At 41.4% G+C, this 15870-nt stretch overlaps 1 protein-coding gene across 1 annotated transcript in view; it reads left to right on the top strand.

The window, feature by feature from the left end:
- Positions 1-2693: 2693 nt before the first annotated feature.
- LOC138978197 (uncharacterized) overlaps positions 2694-15870 on the top strand; it is a 17094-nt gene continuing 3917 nt past the window's right edge. Inside the window, exons 1-4 of the mRNA XM_070350862.1 lie at positions 2694-2864; positions 7167-7371; positions 8972-9105; positions 11202-11337. Of these exons, the coding sequence (XP_070206963.1) occupies positions 2840-2864; positions 7167-7371; positions 8972-9105; positions 11202-11337 (500 nt within the window). The 5' untranslated portion in view covers positions 2694-2839. The remainder of the gene's footprint in view (positions 2865-7166; positions 7372-8971; positions 9106-11201; positions 11338-15870) is intronic.

The following is a 15870-nucleotide window of genomic DNA, read 5'->3' as shown; positions in this document are numbered from 1 at the left end:
GATTACAACTAAACAAGCACACACCTGGGTAAAGCTTCTATTGTTGCTGCTAGCTTTCCACTGGGAGGAAGCGACCTAATAATAGTTAATACAATAATCGAAATTGGACGCATACCAAGAATGAATAGCACAGTTGCATTCTGTGCAGGGTGGAGATTTTGTTGTTGAAATATCAACAGCAAGAATCCAACTACGCACAGAAAATAGCCAGGTTGTTTGTTTGTGACGTATGCTCTCGTTGAAGAATGGTTCGTGTTATGAAATTAAAAACAGATGCACATGGTCGCTTGCACGAAAAGGACTGTACAGTTTTACCTGTTGCCAAATTTATTGCATATAATTAACTAGATGAATACCCGCTTCGCCGGGTACCCGGCTTCGCCGGGAAGAAGTAAAGCCGAATACCCGGCTGGCTTCGCCGGGACGCGATTGCCGCCACACGAAGGAAGGGAGATAAACGCGCAAAACACTGGCGAAGATAAGGAAGAGTTACTGGGAATGGATGTACAGAAAAACAAAATACGGTTCAGCGCTGCGCTTTGAGAGCACGTGTTGAAAATTTTCATTGACCAGATTGTGTTTTGGGTTTACCTGAATATGCCCACCAAATTTGAAGCAGATCCATCGAGAACTTTGGCCGTGCATCGCGAATTTACCGACCGACAGACAGACAGACAGACAAACGCAGACAAGCCGTATATAGATATAGAAGATAGATAGACTAGCTGACTTGTAGGCTGAATCAGCCAGCGAGCAAACTTTCACCGTCATCCATGTTCAACATGCGGAGAAATACGTTATCTACCGCCACAGGCCTACAACTGACGCATCATGACCAACCGGCACGTGTCGACATGACGTCACAACACCTTGTTCACCCTGAAGCAACCCTGTAAATGTCTAACCTCACTAAAAGCGCGCTTTGTGTGTGTGTGTGTGGTTGTGTGTGTGTGTGCGTGTGTGTGTGTGCGTGTGTGTGTGTGTGTGTGTGTGTGTTTGTGTGTGTGTCTGTGTGTGTCTGTGTGTCTGTCTGTTTGTGTGTGTGTGTGTGTGTGTGTGTGTGTGTGTGTGTGTGTGTGTGTGTGTGTGTGTGTGTCTGTCTTGTCTGTCTGTCTATCTGTCTGTCTGTCTGTCTGTCTATCTGTACTTCTGTGTGTGTGTGTGTGTGTGTGTGTGTGTGTGTGTATGTGCGTGTGTGTGTGTGTGTGTGTGCGTGCGTGTGCGTGTGAGCGCGTGTGTGTGGGAGTGTGCATGTGCGTGCGTGTGCATGTGCGTGTGCGTGCTTGTTTGCACATGCGTAAATACAGGCGTGTATGCATGCAAACTATGGAAAGCCGTTTGGCTCATAACCATTACACGTGTAAAAAATGATTAATTTACGTGTAATAGGTGATTAATACACGTGTAATAAATGATTAATACACGTGTAATAAATGATTAATGCACGTGTAATAATTGATTAATACACGTGTAATAAATAATTCATACACGTGTAAGAAATGATTAAATACACGTGTAATAAATATTTCATGCACGTGTAAGAAATGATTAGATACACGTGTAGTAAATGATTAAATACACCTGCAATAAATTATAACTTGAATCGGAAAATATACGACTTGCAAAGCAACAACTCTCGTCTATACTACTTCCGGTTCGCGCGCGATTGATCTCTCAAAATGGCGACGCCACTAGAGGGGATTTGTTTTTATCAGACCCGCCAAAAGGTGAACCATTGCATCAATTTGTTGCAGTCTGGTAATGAGCCAGACGAAGTTTGCAATGAAGACGCATATAGTGTTTTTCATGTGGATTCCCAGTCCGATTTTTTAAGTCGCTTAACCACGTGACTCCTGCATTTTAAACGCTTGTAAGAAATGATTAATACACGTGTAATAAATAATCCATACACGTGTAACAAATGATTAAATGGACGTATAATAAATGTTTCATGCACGTGTAAGAAATGATTAAATACACGTGTAATAAATGATTAATACACGTGTAATACATTATTAATACACGTGTAATAACTTATTAATGCACGTGTAATAAATGATTAATACACGTGTACGAAATGATTAAATACACGTGTAAGAAATATTTCATGCACGTGTAAGAAATGATTAAATACACGTGTATGAATTATTTATTGCACGTGTAATGGTTATGAGCCAAACGGCTTTTCCATAGCATAAGAAAAAAGATAAATTACACGTGCAGTAAATAATTTATACACGTGTAAGAAATAAATACACGTGTATAAATTATTTATTACACGTGTATGAATTATTTATTACACGTGTAATGGTTATGAGCCAAACGGCTTTCCATAGCAAACGGTCGGGCGTACGCGCGTGTGTTTGTATGTATGTGTCATCAGACAAGAACATCAGCAAAAGATGATGATCAAACAAAAATCAAAGAAATTTGTTTTTACTCTAGGAATTATAGGACTTCCTGGCCCTTTGTACCCACACTAAAAATAATCAAACCGGAAGAAGCAAGAAGATCGAGCAAAAGCAGACAAGCAAACAAAAACAAATCAGAGCCTCGAACTGTTTTATACCTACATTAAAATCATAGTATATTTAAAACGGCTTTCAATCAAGATTAACCGGTTGAACTATCATACATCACCGTCTTTTAAAACCTGTCAACGATGCTATGGTTTTTACTTAGCGATGTAAACGCTTATATAAGTACCGGATGTGTTTATAATAAAGCTGCCCGTTTTAAACAAACAGATGTAACAAGAAAATAGAAGAAGATAGAAAATAATTACAGCCGCCGAGGTTTGTGTCAAAGAAAGAGGGGCATCCAACACAAGAAGTCTGCGATGGCTGCTATCTACATTTTGGCTGGTAATGTTTTCGATTTGTGTAGCTTAGTTTTCCTTTTTGTAGATTATTTGTCTATTTTGTGTATCCTTTTTATTTCGTTTTGGTAAGAGCCTTATTGTAAATAAGTAGGTTTTGAAGTAATTACAATACGCAAACGTCGCACTTGTGTGTAGCTTTTCTTTGATTTCTTCTCATATAAAAATGATATTGAATGAATATATCTATGTAGTGTTTCTTTCAACTTCGTATGTTCAGTGTGCAAACAACTTAAACATGACATGAGTTAAAGGCTTCTTCTTCCCTGTGTGAACTATCTTATCAATCAGAATACATTCGTTAAGCCTGATATGTATTGGGCGAAGTCTCGCTGCGCGAAGTTTTGGCACTTTCGGTTGGAAACAGACTTCGAGAAGTCTTTGTGAAGTCAACTTTGGGCTCATTTAAGGAAGGCCTTTTATGCTTTTTACGTGAGATAGACAAATCCTTCAAATTGGGCACCACCCCCTGCAATCCGAGCAGCGTGGCAGTTTTAATATTGGAATGATATGTATGTTGATCAGCTAATTCCTATGTTAATCTGCTAAAACATATAATTCAACTAAGAAGTCGTACACGCTATTTATTTTTCTCACGATCAAAGTACACAACTTACAAGCAAGAGTCGTGAGGGCTTCGCCCTTCTGGTTGTTATTTGTCCAAGCAAAAGAATGCTATTATTCGTGTACACTACATTGGGGTGTGCACGTTAAAGATCCCACGTTTGACAAAAGGGTCTTTCCTGGCAAAAATGTATAGCACCCGTGTGACTTGGAATAATAGGCCGTGAAAAGTAAATATTCGCCGTAATGGCTTGAGATGTTCTGGCCGATGTGAATGCGAGATATATTTTGTAAAACATTCCATCTCACACGGCAGAAATTTATATGTAAAGCGCTTAGAGAACGTCAAGCGCTATATCAATCTCCCATATAAATAAAATATAAATTAAGTAGATGTGCAACGCCAAGGCACTGCATACCCCAGCGAAAGACAAACCTCTCTCTCTCTCTCTCTCTCTCTCTCTCTCTCTCTCTCTCTCTCTCTCTCTCTCTCTCTCTCTCTCAAACACACACACACACACTCACACACACTCACACACACACTCACACACACACACACACACACACACACACACATACCTCAAGTTACACACGTACAAAAATACACACTCACTCACACGCACTCACTCACTCTCTCACACACACAAAACACACCCCCATACGCACATATAGACAGACGGACATACACACCTTTACAAACACACATACACACACACATACACTTACGCACACGCACAAACACACTCCCACCCACCCACTCTCTCTCTTTCTCTCTCTCTTTCTCTCTTATACAAACAGACACACACACACACACACACACACACACACACACACACACACACACACACACACACACACATTGACTCACACAAATCTCATACACACAAAACACACACTTATACGCACTTACACTGTTGGCCTAGTGGTAAGGCGTCCGCCCCGTGATCGGGAGGTCGTGGGTTAGAACCCAGGCCGGGTCATACCTAAGACTTTAAAATTGGCAATCTAGTGGCTGCTCCGCCTGGCGTCTGGCATTATGGGGTTAGTGCATGCTAGGACTGGTTGGTCCGGTGTCAGAATAATGTGACTGAGTGAGACATGAAGCCTGTGCTGTGACTTCTGCCTTGTGTGTGGCGCACGTTATATCTCAAAGCAGCACCGCCCTGATAATTATGGCCCTTCGTGGTCGGCTGGGCGTTAAGCAAACAAACAAACAAATACGCACATAGACAGACGGACACACACACCTTTACAAACAAACGCATATACACACTCATACACACACAAACATACACACAAACTCATGCACACACACATTCACACACACACACACACACACTCTTTCTCCCTCTCTCTCAGTCTTTCTTTCACACACATACACACACACGCGCAAACGCACACACACACACACACACACACACACACACACACGAGTACAGACTCATGCACGCGTGCGCACACACAAATACACACACACACACACTACACACACACACTCACACACACACACACAAATACACACACACACACCACACACACACTCACACACACACGAGTACAGACTCATGCACGCGTGCGCACACACAAATACACACACACACACACACACACCACACACACACTCACACACACACGAGTACAGACTCATGCACGCGTGCGCACACACACACAAATACACACACACACACACACACACGCACACACACACACACACAGTAACACTAACACATGTGCACAAAATGAACACAAACACACACACCGCGCGAGAGAGAAAGACTACAGGGAGGCATGACGTCATGATGCATTAATTGACGTCAAAGACTTTCGACCGTGACGTATTCTTCTTACGCGAGCTTTATCCATAGACTTGGAAACTACGGAATTTCTACCCGTCCAAAGCGGCCTTGGGTGGCGTTTGCTCAAAAAATGGGGGCGCCAATTTTACCCACCGTATTTTTGTTAGTATGGTCCCAATTTTTGGTGAACTTCCATCTCCAACTGTGGCCCATTTTCGGGCACAAAGAATCCTTCTTTATCATGTATTATTCGGTATGCACATTTCTCAAATCGATTACAGTATAGCGTTCACGGGATACCTCCAGCTTCGCTGGGATTAACAGTATGTGAGTCAAACATTCTTAAATCATAACAGAAATATTTTTTTCATCAAGACAAGATCAGTACAATTCGAAGTTTTGAAAGTTAAAAAAAAGGGAGCCCGGAAGCAGGTCATGCAAGGTCGTGTTTGCCCAAGCAGACGAATTTTTTGCATGTCGCTTAGTTTCTTTGAAGTCTACCGCCGCCGATAAGTTTCTGTGACTCACAGTCGTTTGTTGCATTTTAGATTCAGAGGTACACAAATATATACAGCGAGTCGCATTGAAACCACAAACTGACGACTAAATTGTGAATTGTCACACGGGTCCACGATCGCTCTGGGGTTTAATAAACCACGAGAACTGGTGTGTGGTTTACGCATACTAAATAGCCATTCACACGAACTGTGTAATTTACTGCTGTTAAATGCTAGTGCAAGTGTGTTCCATTAGGTTAGAATAGCTTATTTCGTGAAAGATTCCATCGTTCTGTAAACCTCATGAGAGGCGTAGTGAGGCTTTAAGTGAAAGGATGCTCGTAACCCAGGTAACAACCATGTCAGATCTCTAATGGGGAACGCCCTTTCTTACGCGGGAAGGAAAGGATCCTTCAATTATTGTGTCGGCTTTTCGTGCAACTCGGTGTCCATACAAAAATCTGTTCATGTAAAATAAAACAAGTCGCGTAAGGCGAAATTACTACATTTAGTCAAGCTGTGGAACTCACAGAATGAAACTGAACGTAGTCCGCCGCTAGTGCAAAAGGCAGTGAAAGTGACGAGCCTGTTTGGCGCGGTAGCGATTGCGCTGTGCTTCATAGTGCTCACGCTTTACTGTACCTCTCTTCGTTTTAACTTTCTGAGCGTGTTTTTAATCCAAACATATCATATCTATATGTTTTTGGAATCAGGAACCGACAAGGAATAAGATGAAATAGTTTTTAAAACGATTTCGGAAATTTAATTTTGATCATAATTTTTATATTTTTAATTTTCAGAGCTTGTTTTTAATCCAAATATAACATATGTATATGTTTTTGGAATCAGAAAATGACGAAGAATATGATGAAATTATTTTTGGATCGTTTAATAACAAAATAATGTTAATTACAAGTTTCCGATTTTTAATGACCAAACTCACTCATTAGTTTTTAAGCCACCAAGCTGAAATGCAATACCAAACCCCGGCCTTCGTCGAAAATTGCTTTGCCTAAATTTCAATCAATTTAATTGAAAAATGAGGGTGTGACAGTGCCGCCTCAACTTTTAGAAAAAGCCGGATATGACGTCATCAAAGGTATTTATCGAAAAAAAGAAAAAAACGTCCGGGGATATCATACCCAGGAACTCTCATGTCAAATTTCATAAAGATCGGCCCAGTAGTTTAGTCTGAATCGCTTTACACACACACACACAGACAGACAGACAGACAGACACACACACACACACACACACATACACCACGACCCTCGTCTCGATTCCCCCCTCTATGTTAAAACATTTAGTCAAAACTTGACTAAATGTAAAAAGAAGCAATTTTCTGTGTGCACCCTGCACCCAGACAATTAAGCTGTATTGGACAGTGAACTGTATAAACATCAAAATGTGTCTCAAATCTAATGTCCTCAGGTGCCATGACAGTGTTGTTGATGACGCCGAATTACGTGACATCACAACCAGACCAATGCACGCTGGCAGCTCAAAACGTGATGAAAACGTGCTCTGAGGGAGCCTCTATATCAATGGGAAACTTCCTGTGGTTTGTCACCAATGGTACCAGTACCAACGGAGTAGCTCCCAGTGACCCAGCTACCTTCAAAGACCAGATATGCGCGTGAGTGGCTTCATGTGCAGATCCAGAGACGGTGTCCACCCCGTGTCACCACAGTGGCACGTAAAAGACCTCGGTCATTCTGCCATAACTGCAGATGGCTGATCCCACCTAAACACGCATACATTTGTGTATCTCGTCTAAAGTCGGGGCAAAACCCGGGAACAATATGCCCCTTTATCATTGTGGCTTTGCCGTGAGGGCGTAAAACTTGAATTTCTCTCTGAGTGGCTTTAGTTCGTTACCTAAGTTATGTAAAGTGACTGTTTACATTTGCAATCGAATTAAAGGGGAAATGTTAAAGAATAGCTTCCCAACACCAAAGAAGCTGTTGCAGGTGTCAAATTTTGCAAACCAAGAGAACCTTGGCAGCATGTTGAATGTGAGGTAAAAACGTGGTGAAAGCGATTATTTTGACTCTGAAATTCGATTCATTCAGTAAGCCGTACCTTCATGTTCGAATTGTTGATGGAGAGAGTTATATTTGGACACATTTTTTAATTTTACCACAAAAGGCTTCACACTCACTGTTTTCACAGAATTTGTATTTGGATTGAGGTTAGTTCGGGAAGGCTTTGAAGCTAAGATAAAATGAATATTGTTATACAACTGTAATAAAAAGTCATGTTCCAAAAGCCTTGTACTATCTATCTGAACCATTGAAACAATATCTGCTCATCTCATATTAGCTCGACCTACGCTTAACATTACATTTCCTGACACGAACATGTTTCTTGATGGGTTTTTTAGTTATATCTTTTCCGGTTGGTACGATATTCCCAGCATTCACCGCTTCAAAACGATTATTTAGTATCGGACCACCACTCCCCGCTAAAAGTTATCAATGTAAGCCATTGTAAATCACCATAGACCCGATCAGTGAACTTTTTCTCAACTTTCTACAGGGGCGGATTACATCATTTTAAGGGGGGGGGGGTGTCCAAATTTCTTGTAGGGACACATCGACGATGCGAAGCGTTTAGTTAAGGGCGCGAGGCGCATGCCCCCCCCCCCCCCCCCCACCGGAACATTTTGATAAAAAAAACCAAGGGAAATGGAGCAATCTGGTGCAATCTGAGCCATCATTTTTTGTTTATTTCACAATTTCTTTCTTTTTTATTCCTCTTTTTTTCCCTTCCCTTTTAAAGGCTGAGGAGGGGGGGGGTGTCCGGAAACCCCCCCTGGATCCGCTCCTGTTCTAAAAAGAAAGCTCCAGGAAGCTTCTCCGCCAAGTAACCAAATCATTCCGCCATAAAAGTCTGGGTGAAAAATGCGCTTAATGATATCGGATACCGATTCATGCACAGCCTGGCGGGGACTTTACAAGTCATTTTCCACCGAAGATATGATTTTGAAAGAGTTGGTCAAAAACAGACCGTTGTCGTCGTCATCATCGTTGTTGTAATTCTTGTTTTTGTTGTTGTTGTTGTTGTTGTTGTCGTCGTCGTCGGCGTTGTTGTTGTTGTCGTCGTCGGCGTCTTTGTTGTTGTTGTCTTCGTCGTCGTCACCGTTGTCGTCATCGTCGTTGTTGTTGTTGCTGTTGCTGCTCCTAGTGTTGTTGTCAATGTAATCTCTCCTTAAGTTGTGAGTGTGGTTGTAACAGTGTGGAGCCTCAAGTCACGGGCTGCATCTTCAACCAGCTGGGCCAGCTGTTCAAGACGATGTGCTCGGGGTCCCCCCAGACGCTGGCCGCCGTGCAGAACTTCCTCTTCACATACGACAACAAGTGTGCCCACCGTGAGTCACGTGCTAGTGTGGCGATGGTCGAGTGCTGGATGTGCGTGTGTGTGGGGGGGGGAGCGGTGGTGGGGGAGCGTGTGTGTATGTGTGCGTGCGTGCGTGCGTGTGTGTTTGTTTGGTGTAGGGTGTGTGGGTGTGTGTTAGAGAAGAGAGTGTCGTGTCGTGTCGTGTGGAGGGGTGCGTGTGTGTGTGTGTGGGGGGGTGTCCGCGTCTGCGTGCGTCTCTCTATCTTTTTCTCTCTTTTTCTCTCTCTTTCTCTCTCTCTCTATATATATGTTCTGCGCGAAGTTAGAATCCGGTTTCATTCTAGAATGGATTCTAAGTTCGCGCAGAACATATACATTTGTCTGTCGCTCTGTCTCTGTCTCTGTAACGTGTTGGTCTGGGTTCGTTTACGTAACATGCCAGATGGATGTAGATAATAGTAATTCACACAGAAGGACAGCCGACATCGTGTGTAGTAGGAAAAGGAAGGTCCTTTATGCATACGCATGTCTGCATACATAGTTAACGAAGGGGAATTATTCGTCAGCATACTACCTGATAGTAGGGAGATTTAAAAGACAGCACGTTTCGTTTTGCAGCTCGTTTCGTTTGGTGAATGAGTCACCCCGCGAAAGGGAACGTAAAACGAGACGGCATAGGCCGCAAACAAGATTTAGATGTATTCACGTTTCGTTTCGGAATGAAGGAAGGGCGATAAATCATCAACAAAAAAAGGAGGGTCAGAAAACGGCGGGCATACGCAAATAAAAGGCGAGTCATGCGCAAATGAAAGGCCGGGCATGGCAGGATATGATCCGCTGACTGGGCATGGCATAATTTCAACTCCACGAGTCAATAAAGGATTGACATACTCGCATTGCACACACAAGAGCTTCACATTTTTCAATTCATGCACCTGCTCATCATCAATTGTATTTCACAAAAATTAGATCATTCATGTTGAATTCCAAGATTTACTCATTCGAACTCATTATTTTGTTTATCCATTTCACGCATCTCAATTTTTACAACTGGTAACAGCCTATGGCAAAGAGCTCTACCGAACCATGTAGGCAATTATACCCTGAGTATTCTCCATTCTCAGAAAACGGCCCTGTGCACACGCCTGTGCCGATTTAGAAGCCTTTCCCCAACTAGGGGTTGTTTTGTACTTGTCACGTCTGTCCTCGATCAGAATGGAAAAAAAAACCCCTAGGAGGTGGTCCAGAATCGGGCATACTTTGATTATTTTCAGTCCAAATAAATCACACAGACTTTGTTTATACAAAATCACATACGAAGCCAGAATAAAAATTCGATGCGATGACCTACTTCTGCTTCGCCATTTGCTTTCTCACCATGAAGTTGGATAAATGTACCAGGATCAGCACCCTTCAAAATATTTCAGTTCACAACAGTTGTCTACCTCCAATGAACACATTCTCAGCGCTGAAAGACTGTGAAAGGGTTGATGAATCTAGCAATGCATAAAATGGCCAACAAATAAAACTGTTAGTGTGCAAAAATACTCACAAAAGTTGACGAAATATTGTTCGTTTTTTGGGGGTGGAAAACGTGACTGCGTTTTGACGTTCCACGTTCCGTTTCAGTTGACCTTCACCTTTCCAGCGAGAGACCCCCGAAATGATGACGTTTACCACAACTTCAAAACGAAACGTCCCGACGTTTCGTTTTTTAAATCTCCCTAGTATAGCAGCAGTTATCTCCTCAACAGTCTCTGTCTCTGTATCTCTCTGTCTCTGTCTCTGTCTGTCTCTGTCTCTGTCTCTCTCTCTCTCTCTTTCTTTCTCTCTCTCTCTCTCTCTCTCTCTCTCTCTCTCTCTCTCTCTCTCTCTCTCTCTCTCTCTCTCTCTCTCTCTCTCTCGCATTAAGTAAACGTGAAGGCAATTATATACGTACTATATACTACGATAATATACGTTAACGAAATGTAATAAATCAGAAATTTAGTCAGGATACTGAAGAAAATACTTATATGCAAGTGTACTATGGATACATTGCAGTATTCATTTTTTTTTCTATCGGATACCATGTTCTACGGATACCTTGGTAATTTGTGTCTGACATCAGTGTTGTTTTTCTTCCAGCCTGTCGCGCCACCCTGATTGACTCTTTGCGTCAGTGTTACGTCAGCAGCGGTCTCAGTGCAGACCTGTTCCTGTCTAACAGAACTGCTGGTCACGTCATCGGTTCCACTGAAAGTGAAGTCACTACGTTCTGCAAGTACGTAATGGATGTGTGTGCGTGTGAGAAGGCAAAGGATGGCATTGGTTTAAACAAAACTGTATTCAATTTGTATCATGACAAAAACAATACATGGTTTTTAGGATAACTAACTCAAGCATAAAATGCTTATTTTAAGTAATCCTGGTATGTACATAACAAAGGTTAACATGATGGCGGACTAAATATATTTACTCATTTCAGACAACGATAACAAACAGAAAAACCTAATACGCAAACAATCAGGACAGGGAGGGGGTGGTAGTACAGAAGGTGGGGGGGAAAAAACCAAGAAACTAAAAGACATGGGGCACGAGAGAACTCAAATAAGCATAAGGATGGTATTAAGGAGGAGATGGGCGAGGGAGGGGGGCGGAGGGGGGGTAAAGATGTCGATAGACGGCTATTCCATTTGCACATTCTTCTGTCTGCCTGTCTGCATCTCTCAGCATCCTTTCAGGCCTTTTATAAGAAAAGTAGAAATCAATGCCTTTGTCCCTCAACATTAGGAGTCACAGTTTTGTTTTATACTCAGAGTCAGAGTGAGAAAAACATCCCCTTGTCACTTTTGTTTTTTACTTATGGCGAAAGTTTGTGTTGATCTTATATTTTTAGAAAGAGAAAACAGAGTATCAGAGTTTATAGATAAAACCCATTGAAAGTTTAGTTGTGTGATATACGCAGTGTTCGTCGGTTTAATGTAACTGAAGAACAAGTCTGCAGATCTATACATGGTTGTTTGGTTTAAACAATTTATTTCAATAATTTCAAATAACAATACCTAACTATACAACTAAATCAATGGACCACAACAAGCTATGCTTCTAAACGTGCTCTTAAAAGACAGTACAATACAAGGAACTTAGTCGATAAATATCGACAGGGGGCTGACTAATGGTTTAAATGTGAAATGTGTGTATAATAATGGGTGTGGGTCTGAAATGAAGTTAGGTAGTAGTTAACATTTGTTTTGAATAACTATTGGTATTTTGACAATGTGGGTAGCATGGAAATGTAAGCATCTGAATGTAAGTCTTAGGTACCATTGTACCCAGGAAGAGAGACGAGAGATAGGAGTAGGCTGCAATAGCTTTTGTGGTCTTTGAATTTTGGTTTTGGAAAGACATTGTTAAAGAAAAAGAAGACACTTACAGTAATGCAATATTTATTGTGAAAACCAACGATTGTACACAGAACATGTGAGGCAACATTATGTCTATGATGGTGTGAAGAAAATTAGTTATGATTTATACTATTATTATTTAGACTTGAGACTGAATAGCAAAAGGCGAAGTGTATGTTTTGTGGTGTGAATTGAAACAAAATGAAAAGTGTAAATATCTGGGAAATTGTGGTTTAAAGACTTCGTTATTTCTTGATTGTTATTTACCATTATATTGAAGTGAATAGCAAAACGCTGTACTTGAAATTAGCATGGGATTTATATAAAAAAAAATTAACTCTATAAGGACGGATAACTCCTATATGGTTTAGGCAAATGAGGCTAATTAGTATGGAAGAAACACTCATTTTTGCCCCTTGGGGCATTCAAGGCAACAAACAACCACATACATGTGATTTATAATTTAGTGAGACATAAAAAGCTGTGTGATAATTTTGTAGTGATTGAAAAAAAGGATACGTTTGAGATTGTTGGCAGGGGTGAGCAAAAGTGTGACCGACTCAGCGCAGAGATGATCGAAGAGATTGCTTCGTAGTCTATCTGTGTTGTGACGAGCGTTGCCTAATGGTAACGAGTACATAATGTGTGTAGTTGTGGTGTGTGTGTGTGTGTTTGCGCGTTGGTTTGGATTATGGGTGTAATTTGTAAAACAGATGTGACAGTAATAATGGAGTTCACATCAGTGAGGTTAGTTTGAAATGGAACACACGCACGTTTTTGAAAAAACAATATGAAATTTTGAACCATGAGATCTTTGTTAAATAATACACTGAACATCAGCAAAACATCAAAGCAATTATTAATAAGGCTTGAAAAGCTTGACTTACTATGTTAAATAGTGGATTGAAGGCTGAAGACGCCATTTACAAATTACATCTGAGATGGGGAGGGCGGGTGGGGGGGGGGGGGAGTGCTGAAAGTGTACATGTGGATGAGAATTTAAAAAAAAATGCTGAGTGACAACAGGGAGGTTAAAGGCTGCCCTTTTCGTAGCGTTCATTAATTAATTCCTATTGTTTACATGTGCCAATAATGTTATAAAACTGTACCTGAGGGGATATAATAACGATTGGCTGTAGCTTTCGAACACAGAAAAAAAATATCTCAGTATTGCAATGCAAAGTGGTTTTGATAGTGTCGAATATAAACAGAACAGTCTCAAAGTGAAAGTGGATGTTTTCCGGAAATTGCGAAGTTAACAAGAATACAGAAAAGCGCGCTTTCCTGCTTAGCACAATAAGCTACCGCGCTAATCTGGCGTGTCAATAATATCACAACGTTTTGGACGTGGAAGGTGAGCGATCTCCTTCGCGCGGGGATTGACGACGCTGTACTGTCTGTGTTGACGGTCTAAAAATAGCCCAACATCTGCTTTGAGACCCATGTTCACCACCGCCCTCACCCCCTCCTGCTAGGTACACGTGCCCTCAAGTTAACCTCTGCTTTGACCTGTGTGCCAAGAGTCAGATGAGAGAGAGAGAAAGCGAGAGGGAAAGAGAGAGAGAGAGAGACACACACACACACACACATAGACAGAGACAGACATAGAAAGACAGAAGCGGAGAGACTCAGAGGGAGATACAGACACAGACATACATACAGAGAGAGAGAGAAAAAAAAATGTAACTGATCTCGTGAGAACGGTTGAGGCCTTGCAAGGTTTTGACGGCAACAATAATTATTGTAGTTCTCTAAGACTTTATTTCTGTTTGATTTGTAATATGTTGGGAAGACATTTTTATGAATTGATCAACAAAATAAAACATAATACAAAACGACACAACATTGTTAAAATCATTATTGGCCAACGTTGAACGTTTACGAAGGCCTCAATCTTCCCGCGCCGTAGACCAGATTAATAGGTGCTTGATTTTGGTATTTTGATTTTACATAACATTGAACCTTTCTTGGGGTTCATGGTCATGGCAACAGCCATAATAATATTATATCATGTATGATATTACATTTCAGCATATGTGAATTACATGTCATCATTCCAAACTGTCATACATTTTTATTCCCACATCATTCTGATTGATCACAACCAAACCTACTATCAGTGGACACATCCAAATGCAAGTGCCTGTTCTTGACAACTTGCCACTGATCTAAAAATATAGATCAGTGCAACTTGCTGGGTCCTTTGCCGCCACTGGCACTGTTTGGCCTGTAGGTAAAATGTACAATGTATTTTCTGATGTGTGCACAAAAGCTTTTTTTCTTTTTTTCTTTTTTTTAACATAACAATGTCTAATGTCACTGTATGTTTGAAAGACCATGGTCACATTTGTAAAACAAATGTTAAATTAGAAAATAAATAACATTTTGGTTCATGATTTTTTCTTACACCTGTGCTGAAAATAAGAAATTAAAATGTCGGTATATAAGTCACTCGAATGCAGTATAGAATGAATGGTTTGAGTTTGTTGCGGTTGACCCTGCACAGTTTGACCTATGATGTTTTTGTTGAACAATTTTGCCGTCACCCCTCCCATAGGGTGACGTATTTCACAACTGCCTGTGTTACACAAACTCAGTGATAACCAATTTTGCCTTCACTCCTCCCATTGGGTGATGGATTTCACAACTTTCTACTGGTGAACAATGTTGCCTTCACACCTCCCATAGGGTGACGGATGTCACAACTTCCTGTGTACACAAACTGATGACGTATTTCACAACAAAATGGCGCTGCCCATGGTCAACCTCGAAACTATCCGTATGAATAGGGGCCTCCTGGCCCCCATAATAAATTTGGCGAACGGTTACAATGCACACAGCTTGAAACAATGCCACGAGAATTGTTTGTTTATTTGACGGGCGCAGTGGCGTGGTGGTAAGACGTCGGCCTCCTAATCGGGAGGTCGTGAGTTCGAATCCCGGTCGCTGGTGGAGATTTTTCCGATCTCCCAGGTCAACTTATGTGCAAACCTGCTAGTAACCCCCTTCGTGTGTACACGCAAGCACAAGACCAAGTGCGCACGGAAAAGATCCTGTAATCCATGTCAGAGTTCGGTGGGTTATAGAAACACAAAAATACCCAGCATGCCTCCCCCGAAATCGGCGTGTGCTGCCTGAATGGCGGGGTAAAAACGGTCATACACGTAAAAATCCACTCGTGCTAAAAACATGAGTGAACGTGGGAGTCTAAGCCCATGAACGAAGAAGAGAAGAAGAAGTTTGTTTATTGTTTCTTGTCTTTTGCTCCACATTAAAGGTACTCACGCATTCTGGGAGAACGAACAAGCGTCGGGACAAGCAAAAAGAAAATAAAACAAAGTTAAAAAATAAATACATAAAGAAAAGAGAGAAGAAAAAGAGGAAGAGAAGAGATGAGAGAGAAAAAGAAG

Source organism: Littorina saxatilis, linkage group LG10 (genome assembly GCF_037325665.1).
Source record: "Littorina saxatilis isolate snail1 linkage group LG10, US_GU_Lsax_2.0, whole genome shotgun sequence".
NCBI lineage: Eukaryota > Metazoa > Mollusca > Gastropoda > Littorinimorpha > Littorinidae > Littorina > Littorina saxatilis.
The sequence above is the reverse complement of the archived record's forward strand: the minus strand, read 5'-3'. Positions and strand labels throughout refer to the sequence as shown.